The sequence below is a fragment of the Sminthopsis crassicaudata genome, chromosome 4 (genome assembly GCF_048593235.1).
Source record: "Sminthopsis crassicaudata isolate SCR6 chromosome 4, ASM4859323v1, whole genome shotgun sequence".
Taxonomy (NCBI): Eukaryota; Metazoa; Chordata; class Mammalia; order Dasyuromorphia; family Dasyuridae; genus Sminthopsis; species Sminthopsis crassicaudata.
The window spans coordinates 175,084,355-175,100,776 of NC_133620.1; the positions used below are offsets into that span (position 1 = coordinate 175,084,355).

The following is a 16,422-nucleotide window of genomic DNA, read 5'->3' on the forward strand; positions in this document are numbered from 1 at the left end:
GAGTTGCTATAAGTATTTTTGTACCTGTAGGACCTTTTCTCTTTTTTATGATCTCGTTGGGATACAAATCTAGTAATGATATTGCTGGTCAAAGAACCTGACAAAGTTTAATAGCCTTTTGGTATAGTTCTGAATATTGAAATGCCTAGCATAATATCTGGCATACTATAGGCACTTAAAAACAATTATTGATGAAAATATCAGTTTCACTATTTTATAATTATACCTATAGTCTCTTTTCCCATAGTAATGCTGAATCATAGATATGCAATGAAATAGAAAAGAACCTTTACCAATTTGTCTTAATCGCAAGATGGTTCTTCAGATCACTTTTTTGGGATATTACCTCTTTATCTATCATTTTTTTAAAAAATTTCAGTTCAACAAGCATTAGAAAAAAAAAAGCTGCTACTTCTGTTCCTTATAGTATAAATTAGGGAAGAACTGTATAGTCATGAAGATATAGTAACTTTACTGTTCTGTAAAGCTTGTTGAATGATAGAATCTTCTTGAGCTACAGACTAGAAAAATGAGAAAACTTAGGTGAACCAACTTAAGGGGGAAAAAAACTACTCACTGTCAAATATAGTTACAGTACTTCAAGGCACAGATACATATATGTATATGTAGGTATACACTTAAAAGTATGTAAATATGCATGTGTACATATAAAATCACAGGTCTAATCTATCCTTTTATATCTATATATACCATCACTTTCAAATACAAACAAGTATAGTACATTAATACATATACATATGCATATTTTTATTACATATACAGATATATATATATAATATAGCAGCAATATATGTGTGGTATGTGTGTATATATACATATATGTATATAATATAGCAAAGTAGATAGATATAGCCAGTCAAGAAGACTCATCTTCACAAATTCAACCTCCTCAGATACTTACTAGCTGTGTGACTTAGGGCAAATCACTTTATCTTTTTTGCCTCAGTTTCCTCATCAGTAAATGAGCTGGAGAAGAAAATGGAAAACTACTCCAATATCTGTGCCAAGAAAATTCCAGATGGGATCGAAGAGTCAGACAAAACTGAAAATGATTGAACAACAATACATAGGCATGCCCATGTGGAGATGTGTGTCTTCATTATAAACACAATATACACTTCTTTATTAAAACAATCCAGGCACTGTGACAAATCTAAAAATATTAATTTTCTCTTACAAACCTGAGTAATTTTAACTTTTATCAGTCAACAAGCATTTATTAAGTATCAAGCATTATTAAAGGCAAAAACCGAAAACGGCAGTGAAGTCACCCTAAATGAGTTCACATTTTACACACACAAAAAATTGTACATAAAATATATACAGAGTATAAATAAATGGTAATCTCAAGACAAAAGACACTACTAGCAGGAGAACTGGGAAAGGCCTATTGTAGAGATGGAATTTATGCTGTTTTGAAATCAGGAGGAAGAATAAAGGGAGAGTATGTTGCAAGCTTGGAGGGTGGGGGGAAGATACATTGCAAATATCTGAGGCAGGATCTGAACTCAGAGCATACTGACTCCTATTATTCTACTATGACACCTAGCTTCTTTTTTAAAAAGTGTAAATATAAGAAAAAATGAGATAATCCATCTCAAATTTTGAGTGGCACATGAGTTAATAATCCAATGAAGAGATGAGAATGGATAGCCTCTAATAATAACCCTAGAAGCTCAGTGGGTAGAATGTACTGATTCTATCTCCAGGTGATTCTATCTCCAAGAGATGAGTACAGAATTACATTGTCCAATTTTTGAAGTTGACATGAAAGTTGATAAAGATTAGAAGGAGAAACTCAGAGCTCTTTGTTATTATCTCACAATTCTATATACAAGATTAAACTACATAGACTAAAAATAAATAGATTAAATACAATTTAAAAACATGTTAAATAATACAAAAGTCCTACACTCAAGGGACAAATTATGATATGTGGGGAGATAAAATTAATACATGTGGAATAATTAGGAAAAAAAATTATTATTTGGCTTTGTTTAACTTTTTTTGGGGGGGCGGGGCAGGGGGAGAAGCAATGGGGTTAAGAAACTTGTCCAGGATCACATAGCTGATGTCAGTGATCAAATTTGAACTCAGGTCCTCTTAATTTCAGGACTGATGCTCTATGTACTACATCGCTTCACTGCTCCTGGCTTTAGTTATTTGAAAGAAGAATTGATAAAATTAGAAAAGCTTTCAAAGAGAACAGACTATTTCAGCAAAGGGAAATACCATGAACAAAGCAGAGATATAAAAATTATATCAGCAGCAATTACTATAATCATATCTACATAGCATTTTAAAGTTTACAGTATTCTTTTACCATAACAATCTTGTCTTTGAGGCACAGTAAGTAGGTCAGCCCAATAGCAATAAAGGATCTGTTTTTATAGTGGCAAAAGATTAACATAAGGTCAGATTGTAGAGGTGTCTCAGAGTCAAGTGGGGAATTTGGAATTGATTTCATATATAATAGGAAGTCACCACAAACTCTGGAGCAGAGAAGTGATAGGATAAAAGTGGTATTTTAGCAAGATTAATTTAACAATAGGAGATAGGATAGATTGGAGAGCAAATGTGCCTGAAATGAAGCAAGATTCTCTAGGAATGAGTGGTTTCAAACCCTGGAGATTTTAAGAGTACAGATTTGATAATCATTTATTTTTAAATAGTATAGAAGGCATTTAGGCTTCAGAGTAGTGTTGAAACAGACTAGAAGTTCTTAATCTTTTTATGTGTTTGGATCTGTTTGGTGGTCTAAGCCTAAGGAAACCTTCTTATAATAATTATTTGTTATATTCACAATTGAAGGAAATGCTAAATTGGCAGAAAAGGGGTCAGTGAAAATAAATATATGATTCATATTCATAGATTATTCAAATTCATAGATTAGATAATCTCTGACATTTGTTCTAATTTAGAAATTCTAGGACTATTTCCTATATGGTTCTCAAATATACCCATATCGTGCAATTTGGCTCTTTAGTGATATGTCATTGACTTTCTCTTGATTCTTGCAAACATTTTCCTCTTTTTATAATTCATCTCATGAGTCATCCTTTATTGAAATTTCATCTCCACACCTATATCCTTCAGAAAACTAATCTCAATTAGATAGAGCAGAAAATTTACTCTCCCTTCAGCAATATTGTTTCTTTACCACTTGAGAGAATAAAAACTGGATAATGAATAAGCTAAATGGGAGTAGTCTAGTTTGTTGCTTGCATCTTTTTTTATACTTTGCTTTCTGAAAAGCACACTGAGGGTACTCAATTAAAAAAATAGAAATGCACAAATTTTAATGGACTTTTGTTGCAATATAAGGCTAAGGAAGGCTTTGAATAGGTTTTCCCAAACATAGAAATTGCCTATTTAAAAAGACAAACCCATCTGCATGTGACTAAGAAAATCACACTATGGTTGTCCTGTGAAACAATAATTTGGTAGAACTATAAGATAGAGATGAAGCATGTGAAAAGGAAGAAATATATCTTGGAGATTTCTACCAATTCTGAGATTCTCCTGCATCTTCGAAATATACAATCTTTGAAGATATAAGTTGTCCAGAAATGGATTCTACAAATAAATCTATATCCCAATGATAAAAGTCTGTATTATGAAAACAATGTAATTGGTTTAAAAAAAAAGAAAAAAAAAAGCTTGCATCATAAAATTAGAAAGATAGGGGCAATGTCAAAGAAAACATCTCTTAGGATTTTAGGAACACTACATAAAAGTCCCATAAAAAAGTTCTAAAATATTCTTAAAATAGCCTGTATTTGATTTATAGATTTGGAAGAAGAACCTCTTTTCAATAAAAGCAAAAATTCTCTTTTTTTAAAAAAAATTTTTTAAAGCAATGACCATTGAATAAAAGTGGTGTGAAAATAAAATCTGATAGCAACTGTTAAGAGAAAAACATAAAAGAAATGCAACAGAGATAAAATTCTGATTATAAAACCCAATTGGGGGCAGCTAGGTGGCGCAGTGGATAGAGCACCAGCCCTGAATTCAGGAGGACCCGAGTTCAAATCTGGTCTCAGACACTTAACACTTCCTAGCTGTGTGACCCTGGGCAAGTCACTTAACCCCAGCCTCAAAAAAAAAGGAAAAAAAAAACCCAATTAGAGCTTTTAAGGAGTCACTTTCTTTCCCCATGAAAGTCACCTTACTTTCTGAAATACATTAGTTCATTCAAATGATGCTAAAAAGAAAAGTTCACAAGGTTAGCACTTAAGAAATGAAATTATGTGAAGTATTGATTTCAAATAACTACTTGTTTTGTGTGTATGAAAGAGAAAATAGTCTAACTGAAATAATGGAGATATGGATAACAAAGAAAATTATATAAATTAAGTTGCATTTCCATTTCATTCTCTAGCCCACAAGTTTGAAATTAATATTTAAAGTACTTTTTTTTCATGTGGTAAAATTCTGAAAAATCATATTATATACTTACCACATACTGAGCCTCGCACTAATCTCCTTAAATGCGGTCTCTCAGGGAGGTAGCGATATTTGCATCCAAATATACTGAGGTTTGATGTGTGATCTCCAAAGAAGCGGAGCTGGCGATATCTCTCCCCACAGCGGTAACAAAAATTAGTGTTACATTGTGAACAAGTCATGTGGTCACATCCTTCTGTTCTCTGGATGTGGATCTTTATCAGCAAAATAAGAGTAAAGAAAGAAAGGAGAAAAAAAAATTAAATTACTGATTAAATTAAAATTTAAAAAATTTTTAATTAATTAATTTAATAATTTTTTTCTAGTAAGGAAAAAAATTAACTAAGTTTATAGATACAAAAAGCATCCATCAATAAGTTTTTTACTCATTTACTGTCAAAGTCTCAAGCAGTTTTTCTCTTTTATATGTAAATATATATACTTATATTTATGTATACATATACATATGTATATGTGTATGCATGCATGTTAAAAATCAACCCTAGCCAAAGATGTATCATTGTCCAGAGAGTTTAATTTTCAAAAAAATTTTATATTTCAAGTAAGTCCATCAGTCAACAAAGATTGATTAAATTCTTACTAAGTTCCAGGTATTATATTAGGGATGTAAAAAAAAGGTAAAAGCCAGTCCTAGACCTCAAGGTATTTGCTTTATAATGGAGGAAACAACATATAAATAATCAGGTAAATAGCAAATGGAAAGCAATCCCAGAAGGTAAGGCAGTAGCATAAAGGAGGGTTAACAAAGGTCTCCTGAAGAAGGTAAAATTTTACTAAGCCTTGAAAGAAAGTAGGAAGCTAAAGGAACATATGAGGCAGCCAAACATGGAGGATAGCCAGAAAGTTGGGGAGACAGGGTTGTTTTCTTTGCAAGTAGGCTAGCATAACTAGTTATAAGTACTATAGAAGGGAATATAATATTAAAAGACTGGAAAATTAGGAAGTTATCAGGTTATGATAAACTTTAAATGCTGCTAATGGTTTATCAGAAAAGGAACCACAGAAATTTTTCAAGTAGGGAATGACATGGTCAGACTTGTACCTTAGAAAACCATCTTGGCAGTTGAAAGGGTAATGGACTGTGGCATTATTTTAAGGGGATGATCAGAATGAAATTCATACTTCAGAGACATACTAGAGGCAGAGAGTTCTGTTAGGAGACAATTGCAATAATCCAGGTGGGATGTGATGAGGGCCTTGTGATTTCATGAGTATGGAGAGAAGGACACATTAGCAAAAGAAGTTGTGGAGGTAGAAACAAATATCAAGATCCAATAAGGGATTGAATAAGTGTGAAGAGTGCAAGTGAAGGTGGTTCCTGGAAGAGTAACAGGGAAGTTGGAAAGAAGAAAGCAAAAATATGAGTTCTCTTTTGGATAAGTTGAGTTTGAGATGTTTACAAGACATTTGGACATTTGCATAGGATAAACAGGATAAATTAGATCTGTGTGGAGATAATTGATCTTAAAGAAACTGTTGAAATCAGTAAAGAAGACAGTATATAAAGAGAAGAGAAGGAAACCTAGGGCATAATCTTGGAGAGTAAAAAAGGGGAATAAGAAAACAGGCCAGGAACGTGCTGATAAATCTTTATCAGCTCTTTAAAAAAAATGTATACTCACACAAACTTTTAAGATTAATATGCATCATTAACAAATTCTCCATAATTTTAAGTCCAGAAACCAACAAAACAATAGATCAAGCTCTTATCTGTTGAATTTGCTGATGTCTGAGCAATAAATGTTCACACTGAAAATTTAACATTTGACCTTTACAAACTGTTAGGCATTGACTCCATCACATCTTTGGAGGACACCTAGATTTAGTGGGTACTACACAGATGATAAATCAGCAAAGCAGACACAAAAGGAATGGAATATACAGGAAGGATGAGAACAGTGTCACAAAAACCTAGAGAGGAAAGAGTAAACCAGGAGGATAAGATGATCAATAGTGTCAAGATTTGCAGAGAGAGCATCAAGAAAGATGTTATTTGAGGAAAAGGTTATAATATTTTAAAATTAAGAAGTCAGTGGTAACTTTGGAGAAGACAATTTCAACTGAATGATAAGCTGAAAAGTCAGACTGAAAGGAGTTTAGACTAAACTGAGATGAGAAGAAGGGAGGAAGAATAATAGTAACAAAGTATGGGACAATGACCAATGGGGATGGTAGGATCAAGTAAAAGGTGTTTTTTTTGGTGTTTGTTTTTTAAAATGAGAGCTAATATTTTTGTTGGCAGCAGGGATGACAGAGAGGGAACAGACAGGGATGACAAACATTTGTTTGTGAAAATAATAAAGAATGGGGTTGAGAGTGCAAGGCATTTTCTCCATCTAAGACCAGTGTGAAGGAGAAGATTGAAAAAAGTGTTAGTTCTGGGGGAGGGAGGGAGGAAATAGTATTGTATAACTGTTATCCTATTTTTCATAACAAATTAGATAATTATATGTTGTTAAATTTGCTAGACTTGGAAAATTTTAAGGGATAATCTGAATGAAAGTCATGCTTCAAGTATGAAATTAAATGACTCCATTAAGAATTATTCCAATTCTAAGATTCAGTAATAAATTCTATGTTCTATATGTTCTCTCTATTGGCAAGGAAACTGTGGATGTTTAATTCAACAAATATTTATTAATGTAAAACATTTTGGCAGAATCTGGGAATGTAAAGATAAAATAGTCTTTCTTAAAGTAAAGTTTTACAAATGAGGGCAAGGGCATGGGACAATGGATAAAATTATTGAATATTTTTGACAATTCCTACTTTTTCAATATTATTCATTTTGGTAAGTACAATATAAAAAATTAGTTTCAAAAATAAAAACTGTAAATTTTTATAAACAGAAAAACTTAGGAATGAAGATATACATATATATGCATGTATGTATATGTGTATATATGATAAATTGAAATTTTCAATAAGTGATATATTTGAACATAAAACATTTACTGTATTTTGAATATGCTAGATTCAATTAAATAAAGGTGAATAAAATGTTCCCTGAGTTATCAAAAACATGTTTTGGGAGCACTATTACTACTTATGACATTATTTGTGTGAAAAGAAATTTCTTGTAGACAGATACAATATCAATTTGTAGAAAAATATAATTGTGATTAATAACATCATCAATGATACATGATTTTTAAAATATTGATTATTTTTTTCAATTAACAAGCCTTTATTTTCTTTCCTTCTAGCTTCCCCTCACAATTGAAAACAACACTAATAACAAAAAATCTTTATGATAAATATATAATCAAACAAGTCAAATTCCTGCATTGACCATGTCCAAAAATATTTGTCTCAGTCTGCATGTTAAGCATATCATCTCTTAGTTAAGAAATTTATTGGCTCTCTGGAATTGTGATTAACTACTATCCTGAAATAAAATGAACATGGTATCCCACATATGGTCAGAGTAGGGTATGGCAGAACTATTACTTTCTTTATTCTTGATGTTTGTTTGGGTTTTTTTGTTTTTGTTTTTGTTACAAACCTGTGATTTTCTTGTTAGAAGGACTTCTTGTGAGAAACTCCTTCTGCCAATGTAGATAATTAACTCTCTACCATATAGTCTTAAAAAAGCTAGTATTCTCACTAATAAGAGGCTAAGTAACTTATTCAGGCTTGCATAATTACTATGTGTCAAGGGTGACTTGAACATTTAGATATTTAGGCATTTAAGTCTTTCAGATTCAAAATTACTTCTCTATCCATTATGTCCTCTTTTGCTATTCTTTCCTGGTTTTCTTAACTGTTTTGAGAACTCTTTATTAATTTCATCTGTTAAATTCAATTGAGTACATGTATTTATTAAGTACTTATCATGTTCAAGAAGGCAATGTGCTGAGTACTAGCAATACAAAAGAAAAAAAGGAAATATCCCTTTCAATGATTGCATACTTCACAGGGGAATACAAAATATACATAAATAGTGATGGTACCTAGGGTTCTGTCCCAGATTTTATTCTTTTTTTTTTTTTTTATGTTTTTTTGGTGAGTTCATCAATTCTTGTGAGCTCACTTATAATTTCTACACACGTAACTACCAGTTATTCCACCAGAATATTTCATTAAAATATCCAAAATGGAAAATTGTGGAAACATATTCTTCTATTACCTTAAAAATCATATCTCTACCACTTAGCAAAAATTATTTTCTTATGGTAGAAGTATGTATGAGTATCTAATAATACTTGATTACATATATTTAAGTATAGATCTCATATATTAGAATATATCTGAATGCACAGAACTAATTATGAATAATAAATACATAAGTATAAGTCATAGTAATGAGGGCGGTTATCATAAATCTATAACTAGAACAATACAAAAAAAATTTTCCCCAGAACAATTAAATATGGGAGAGAGCCAGGTTCCTGACAATACTAGCAGTTATTTAGCAGTCTTGAAACAACTGAGCTTAGCATCTAGTTATCAAGAATACTTCATTAAAATAGGAAAGTATAAGATGGCTTATCCAAACACACAATAGCTTAGGTGAATTTCTAGGTCTACTTGCCTGCCTTGCTAGCCAGTCAGTTCAAACTCCATCTCCATTAGAACATTTTAGAGAACTAGGACACTGATACATTGTTGGTGGAGTTGTGAAAGAATCCAGCCATTCTGGAGAGCAATTTGGAACTATGCCCAAAAATTTATCAAACTGTGCATACCCTTTGACCCAGCATTGCTGCTATTGGGCTTATATCCCAAAGAGATCTTAAAGACGGGAAAGGGACAGGTATGTGCCAAAATGTTTGTGGCAGCTTTTTTTGTTGTAGCTAGAAACTGGAAGATGAATGGATGTCCATCAATTGGAGAATGGTTGGGTAAATTATGGTATATGAAGGTTATGGAATACTATTGTTCTGTAAGAAATGACCAGCAGGAGGAATATAGAGAGGCCTGGAGAGACTTACATCAACTGATGCTGAGTGAAATGAATAGAACCAGAAGATCGCTGTACACTTCAATGCTGTATGAAGAGGTATTCTGATGGAAGTGGATATCTTCAACATAAAGAAGATCCAACTCACTTCCAGTTGATCAATGATGGACAGAAACAACTACACCCAGAGAAGGAACACTGGGAAGTGAATGTAAATTGTTAGCACTACTGTCTATCTACCCAGGTTACTTATACCTTCGGAATCTAATACTTAATGTGCAACAAGAAAATAGTATTTACACACATATATTGTATCTAGGTTATACTGTAACACATATAAAATGTATGGGATTGCCTGTCATTGGAGGGAAGGAGTGGAGGGAGGGGGGGGATAATTTGGAAAAATGAATAATATAAAAAAAAAATTACTCATGCATATATACTGTGGGAAAAAAATTCTAAAAAAAAAATTTTAGAGGACATTTTATGCTATTAATCTCAAGTGCAAAAATAGGCAATTATGATTCTGGTTACCATTTGTATAATACTTTAGTTTTTTCCAAATTTTATATAATTATTTTATGTGATTCCATAACACTCGTAAGAAGTAGACACTTTAATCATTCCCACTTTACAGATGAGGAAACCAAGGCTGTAAGAGACTAGATTATATGGCTAGTGAGTGATTAAACAGGACTTGAACACAGTTCTTCTTGTCTTCAAGTCTGTTTTCTATGTTGCTTTCTAGTCACAGCCATAATCATATTATTACTATACTTAAACACTTTCAGTGGTTCCCCATTGCTATAGAATAATGTTTAAAACTTTGACCCTGGGGTATCTAGATGGCACAGTGGATTAGAGCACCAGCCCTGAAGTCAGGAGGACCTGAGTTCAAATCTGGCCTCAGACACTTAATACCTCCTAGCTATGTGACCCTCAGCAAGCCACTTAACCCCAATTGCCTCAGCAAAAAAAAAAAAAAAAAAAAAAAAAAAAAGTTTGATCCTGGTATTCAAACACACAATCTTCTTCACAATTTGCCACAATCCATCCATTCTTTCTTCCCTCTTAAAACTCCCCTTTGTACAGTCTGACTCTTCAAACTCCCTATTTTTCCTGGCCTCTTCCCTTTCTATACATTTGCTTACTCCATCCCTGATTTTTGGAATACACAAGCCCATCACTTATTTTTTTCTGTTGAAAAGTTCCTTAACTCTAAGTACAGCTTAAGTGTCAGTTTATCCATAAAGTCTTCTGAAACTCTTTTCCCTCCAACAGAACTAATAAATCTCTTTATCTCTCAAAATTTTTCTATCACCTTTTTTTTGGCTCTCCTTTGCTCAGATTATACTCCATTTTGCATCAGCCCTATTAATGCACATACTGTATCTTTACCCTCCCTTTTAGACGACAAGATGGATGTAAGAACAGCAGATTTAAAAACAGGGAAGATATAGACTTAAATTCTACTTCCCACATTTATTAGCTCCAGCAAATCTTCTAACTTCTTTGACTCTTATTCCCTCAACTGTGAAAGAGGATTCCTATGTGTCTATATCATAGGATTATTGTGTTAATAAAATTAGATAAAATATGTAAAGATCTTGCAAATATTAAAGCTCTACACAGATGTCAGCTACTTTAGTTTGTGACTTTCCACTTGTGTTCAATCCACAGCCATAAGCATCTAGCAGCTGTTTAAAGAATACTGGTGAATTAAATTGAGTTCTACCCAACAGTCCCAGAGTAAAGTTAAATAAAGCATACCTAAAATAGTGTTTCAGAGAGATAGTTCACCAGTCAGGAGAATTCCTGCTTTATTTTACTTTACTTTTTTTATAACCTTAATCCTTAACTCCTCATTCTGGAACCAAGAACCAAGATCATATCCATTATTCCTGGATGTGATGTATCAATCTACTTCTTTACATCTCTACTTATCACCTCAATTGCATGTCAATAGATTTAGATATTTTATTTTTTGTATCTCTCCTTAATTTGCAGAGGTGGGTAACTAGGAATATAGAACACTGGAAATTTGTCAATTCAGTTTAGATATTGGTTAATTTTGCTTAACTTTCCTTCTCTTTTATTCTTTAATATTTTGCTGTTGTTCAGTCATGTCCAATTAAGTGATACATTTGGGATTTTCTGGACAATGAAGTAATTTGCTATTTCCTTCTCTAACCTATTTTACAAATAAGGAAACTTAAGTGACTTGCTTAGGATTATACAGCTAGTAAGTAAGAGGCCAGATTTCAGCTTATAAAGATGGCTCATACAAATAAAACAACATCATCATCATTATCAACAACAGCAGCAAAATGCTAGGCCAGGTCCTACCAATTCCATTCCTAACACTCAATTTACTATGCAAAACATCATCATCATCTACTTCTCATTGTATATGGTCCAAGATTAACTAGCAGGAAGGAAGGGGCAGCTAGGTGGCGCAGTGGATAGAGCACCAGCCTTGTATTCAGGAGGACCCGAGTTCAAGTCTGGTCTCAGACATTTAACACTTCCTAGCTGTGTGACCCTGGGCAAGTCACTTAACCCCAGCCTCAAAAAAAAAAAAAGAAAAAAAAAAAAACTAGCAGGAAGGATCCAGAGATCACAAGCAAATTCTAAGTTTAATTAATTACTTTAATACTTACTACCCATAAGTATTACTACTAAAATGAATTACTACCATACAGTGGCCTTCTAACAAAAGAAATGTTTATAGACTATTTTGTGTTTGCTACTAACAAATATTACAAAATAACAGCTATTGTTTATGTAACACTTCAAGGTTTGTAAAGTGCTTTACCATATTATCTCATTAAAGGGTAGGTGCTATGATTATTCCCAATTTAAGGTAAGCATTACCTTAGTAGCATTAAGATACTTTACTATTTTATAAAATATCATTTATTCATTCCTTCAATCAATCATTGAGTACCCACCATGTCCAAGATATTGTGCTGATCTCACTGGGGCATTTAAAACTGAGTCATCCATGTCTCTTTTCAACAATGAGGTGATTCAAACCAGTTCTATTGGTCTTGTGATGGAGAAAACTATTTGTAGCTAGAGAGTACTGTGGGGACTGTGTGGATCACACAGAGTATTTTTACTTTTTGTTGTTGTTTGCTTGCAATATGTTTTTGTTTTTTCTAATTTTTTTCCTTTATGATTTGATTTTTCTTGTGTGGCATGGTAATTGTGGAAATATGTATAGAAGAATTGCACATATTTAACATATTTTCAGTTACTTGTTGTCTAGGGGAGGGGATGGGAGAAAGGAGAGAAAACTTTTGGAACACAAGGTTTTGCAAAGGTGAATGTTGAAAATTATGCATATGTTTTTAAAATAAAAAGCTTTAATAAAAATTTTTAAAATATATACTCAACAAAAAGAAAAAAAACTGAGTCATCTTTTATTTATTTGTTTGTTTGTTTGTTTGTTTTAAGAAGATGAGTCATTTGCCTCTAGGCCCAGGATTCCAACCAAATTCCAAGTCACCTAGCTGCCCTATTCTTTACTACAGGAGATGGCTTTCTAGTTAAGGAGAGAGGGATGTTTTTAGAAATAAAACTATTATTAAAATAAAATATGACAATAGGAAATTTTTTAAAAATATTTTTCTTTATTTCATTCTCCTTTATGGAGAAAACAAATGAAGCATAATTTGGCAACAAAAAGTTTTTCTCATCTTTTTTTTTTATTTCCTTTACCTGAAATAGTCCTGTAATTTCTTTGACCTTCTATTCTCCTTCCCTTCCCCTGAATTTAAACCCTTCATAATCAAGCTCTAGAATATTTTCCCAGACTTTTTTCATATCAAGTACTTTAGGTGCTTAGGATAAAAAGGCAAAAAAAAATCAAAATCCCTGTCCTCAAGAAGCTTACAATCTAATGGAGGGAATCTCATGTAAACAACTCTGTAGAAGCAAGATATGTAAAGGAAAACTTAAAAGAAATCTCAAAGGGAAAGTAGTAATATTATGGGGGGCTAGGAAAGGCTTTTTGCAATAGGTGAAATTTTAGGTGAGACTTGAAGAAAGCCAGGCAAGTCAAGAGGTAGAGACAAGGAGGGATAGCATTCTAGACATGAGGGAACATCAGTAAAAACCCATGGAGCTGAGAATGTTTTCTGTGTGGAAGACCAAGGAGGTCAATGTCACTGGCTCAGGACTAGAAATGTGAAAAGGGACTACGATGTTATAAGGCTTTTAAAGCCAAATAAGAGGTTATATTTGATCTTAGAAGTAGTAAGGAACAAGTAAGTGGAGTTTATTAAATTGTCAGACATATATTTCAGGAAGACGACTTTAATAAATAAGTGAAGGGGGGCAGCTAGGTGGCACAGTGGATAGAGCATCAGCCCTGAATTCAGGAGGACCTGAGTTCAAATCTGGTCTCAGACACATAACACTTTCTAGCTGTGTGACCCTGGGCAAGTCACTTAACCCCAGCCTCAAAAATAAATAAATAAATAAACAATAAACAATAAACAAATAAATAAATAAATAAATAGATAGATAGATAGATAGATAAATAGATAAATAAATAAATGCATAAATAAATAAGTGAAAGATGGACTGGATTAGGGAGGGACTGGAAAAAAGGAAACTGACCAGAAAGTATTATAGCATTTCAAGTATGCAGTGATAACATCCTCCACTAAGGACAGTATCAGAGGAGAAAATTAATAGAACTCAGCTACAGATTACATATAGAAGGTCAAAGTATGGAGTCAAGGATGTTATGTAGACTGTGGTACTGGATAACTGAGAGCATCCTCAACAAAAACAGTGAAAGTGAAGAAGATAGGAGATTCTAAAGAGAAAAATGAATATAATTATTGGACATGTTGAGTTTAAGATATCTATGAGCCATCAAGTTTGAGGTGATTTATAGGCAGTTGGAGATGTAAGACTGGAGGCCAGGAAGAGGTTAGAGTTAGATAAAGAGATCTGAGAATCATTTGCATAGATGATAATTTGGAATTTACCAATGTTATGGTTTAATGAGAAGATCTGGCCTAAAGGAGACTGAGGAGACTCAGAGAATAAAACAAATTAGGCAAAAGGAAAACCAAGAAGGCCCCTTGTTCCTGAAATGCTTTTCCTCATCATCCCCAGCATTCCCAGACTTGCTTTAGGATCCATTTAGGTATAAGTTGTTTCATAAGGCCTTTCTGATCTATTCTGCCCCTCACCCCATTCCCCTCCATACCCCAGAGTGTAAGTCCATGAAGTCTCTAGCAGCTACTGTGGATGGAATACAAAGGAAAAATGCTAGTTCTGATCCAGGCTCACGCTGGCTAGGAAATTAACTGCCTGTTTGCTCTTTTGTAAAATGTGAGTAGCAATAACATCTATTTATCTGAGTTGTTGTGAGAATCAAATAAAATAATATTTGCAAGGCAGTTTTCAAACTGGCAAAGCTATGTCAATGCTCACTATTATTTGTTTTCATTACTGTGTCTGTATCCCCAGTCCATAGTACATTATACTAATTATGGCTAACATTTATCTAGCACTTTAAGGTCTGCCATGTACTTTATATTATTTCATTTGGTCAGAGTAGCTTCTAAATAAGTGCTTTCTGAACTGAGTTGAATTTATTACATATTTTTAGAAAATCTTTTTATTTTTAGCATTCATTAACAAAACTCAATTCACTCTTGATTAAAGCAATATTGATATTCTTGAAAGATATTATATGTCTGCAGTTACCTGCTCTAGCTTAGCTCATGCCTAACATATAGTACATATTTAATAAATGTCTGTTTCCTTCCTTTCTTCCTCACATTTACTTTATTTTTATATTTTAAAAATGAGTTGGTTAATACCTTACTTATGTAGCCAAATATGATATGCTTGGGTTACTTAATTTTTTTTATCATTAGAGCATTCATTTTCATCTTCATTATTTCATTCTTGAGTATACCCATCACTTTTGAGTAGTGATTTTACTGGTCACTTGTTATCTCAATGAACCCCAAACATTCTTTATCTTTTTTCAGGTTCTTAGCATCAAAAAGGCCTGGATTTTCCCTTCTTTTTCTAATAGAAATTTCATATGGCAAGAACATTTCCTCTTAAGTTTACTTTCATTTCTACTTTGTCAACAAATTTCTCTTTATTAGTCAGGAATTACGTCCAGAGTAATAGTTCCTGTCATTTGTCATTGCTTCATCTTAAACTTCTGAAGGGCAAGAAGACAAGAATTGACCATTGCCTTTGCTGTCTTTCTTTCTTTCTTGTTTTTTTTTTTAAACAAAGACAGTAACTGATGTTTTGATAATAAATTCCCTATTAACAATATTCCTTCTAATTCTCTGTATTCACCATTCTCCCTATATGTACTATGCTCCAGAGAATGTAATCCGATTCCCATTTGCTTGTTCTTCTACCTGTATTTTCTTGTTTCTGTGCTAGCAAGCTGCTTCAAATTTGGACAGTTGTCACATTCCATGGATTTCATACATGCAGTGTTTTTGGAACTCATCATCTTCTTTTCAATCCCACTGTCATGACTATAGGTCATGCCATAATTATTAATTCCAAAACTATTGTAATAATTTCCTAAAGCAACCTCTTTTGTTCCAGTCTCAATTTATTCTAAATTATCTCAGTCATATCTATCTTCTAAAATAGTTTGCCTCCTGTCCCTTCCTTACTCAAAAACCCTCAATAACTCACTATTGCTTAAGAAATAAATTTATTAATGAATAAAATCTATTCTGGTATTCAAGATGATAAAGATAATATAAAAACAAATAGTTTTAAAGGTAAGAATTCATTATATCTCCTACAGGGCACAGTACAATGCACTACCCAAGGTAGACTTTTAATAATTAAATAAGTGAAGATATCCCTAAATGCCTTATTGTAAAATATGGTTGTGTATATGGCCCTATGTAAAGCAAACCCCCTTTTTTTCCTTCCTTGAAAGCAATATGGTATAAATAGAGAAGACAAGGCAATTAACTTTTATTAAGAGCTTACTCTACAAGTCTAGGTACTGTCCTAAA

The 16,422-nt window shown here is 32.7% G+C and overlaps 1 protein-coding gene across 1 annotated transcript in view; it reads right to left on the reverse strand.

Moving 5' to 3' along the window:
• The window catches only part of RNF217 (ring finger protein 217), a 139,525-nt gene that overhangs the window by 10,639 nt on the left and 112,464 nt on the right, over positions 1-16,422 (reverse strand). The window contains exon 4 of the mRNA XM_074309949.1: positions 4,481-4,682. Within this exon, the coding sequence (XP_074166050.1) occupies positions 4,481-4,682 (202 nt within the window). The remainder of the gene's footprint in view (positions 1-4,480; positions 4,683-16,422) is intronic.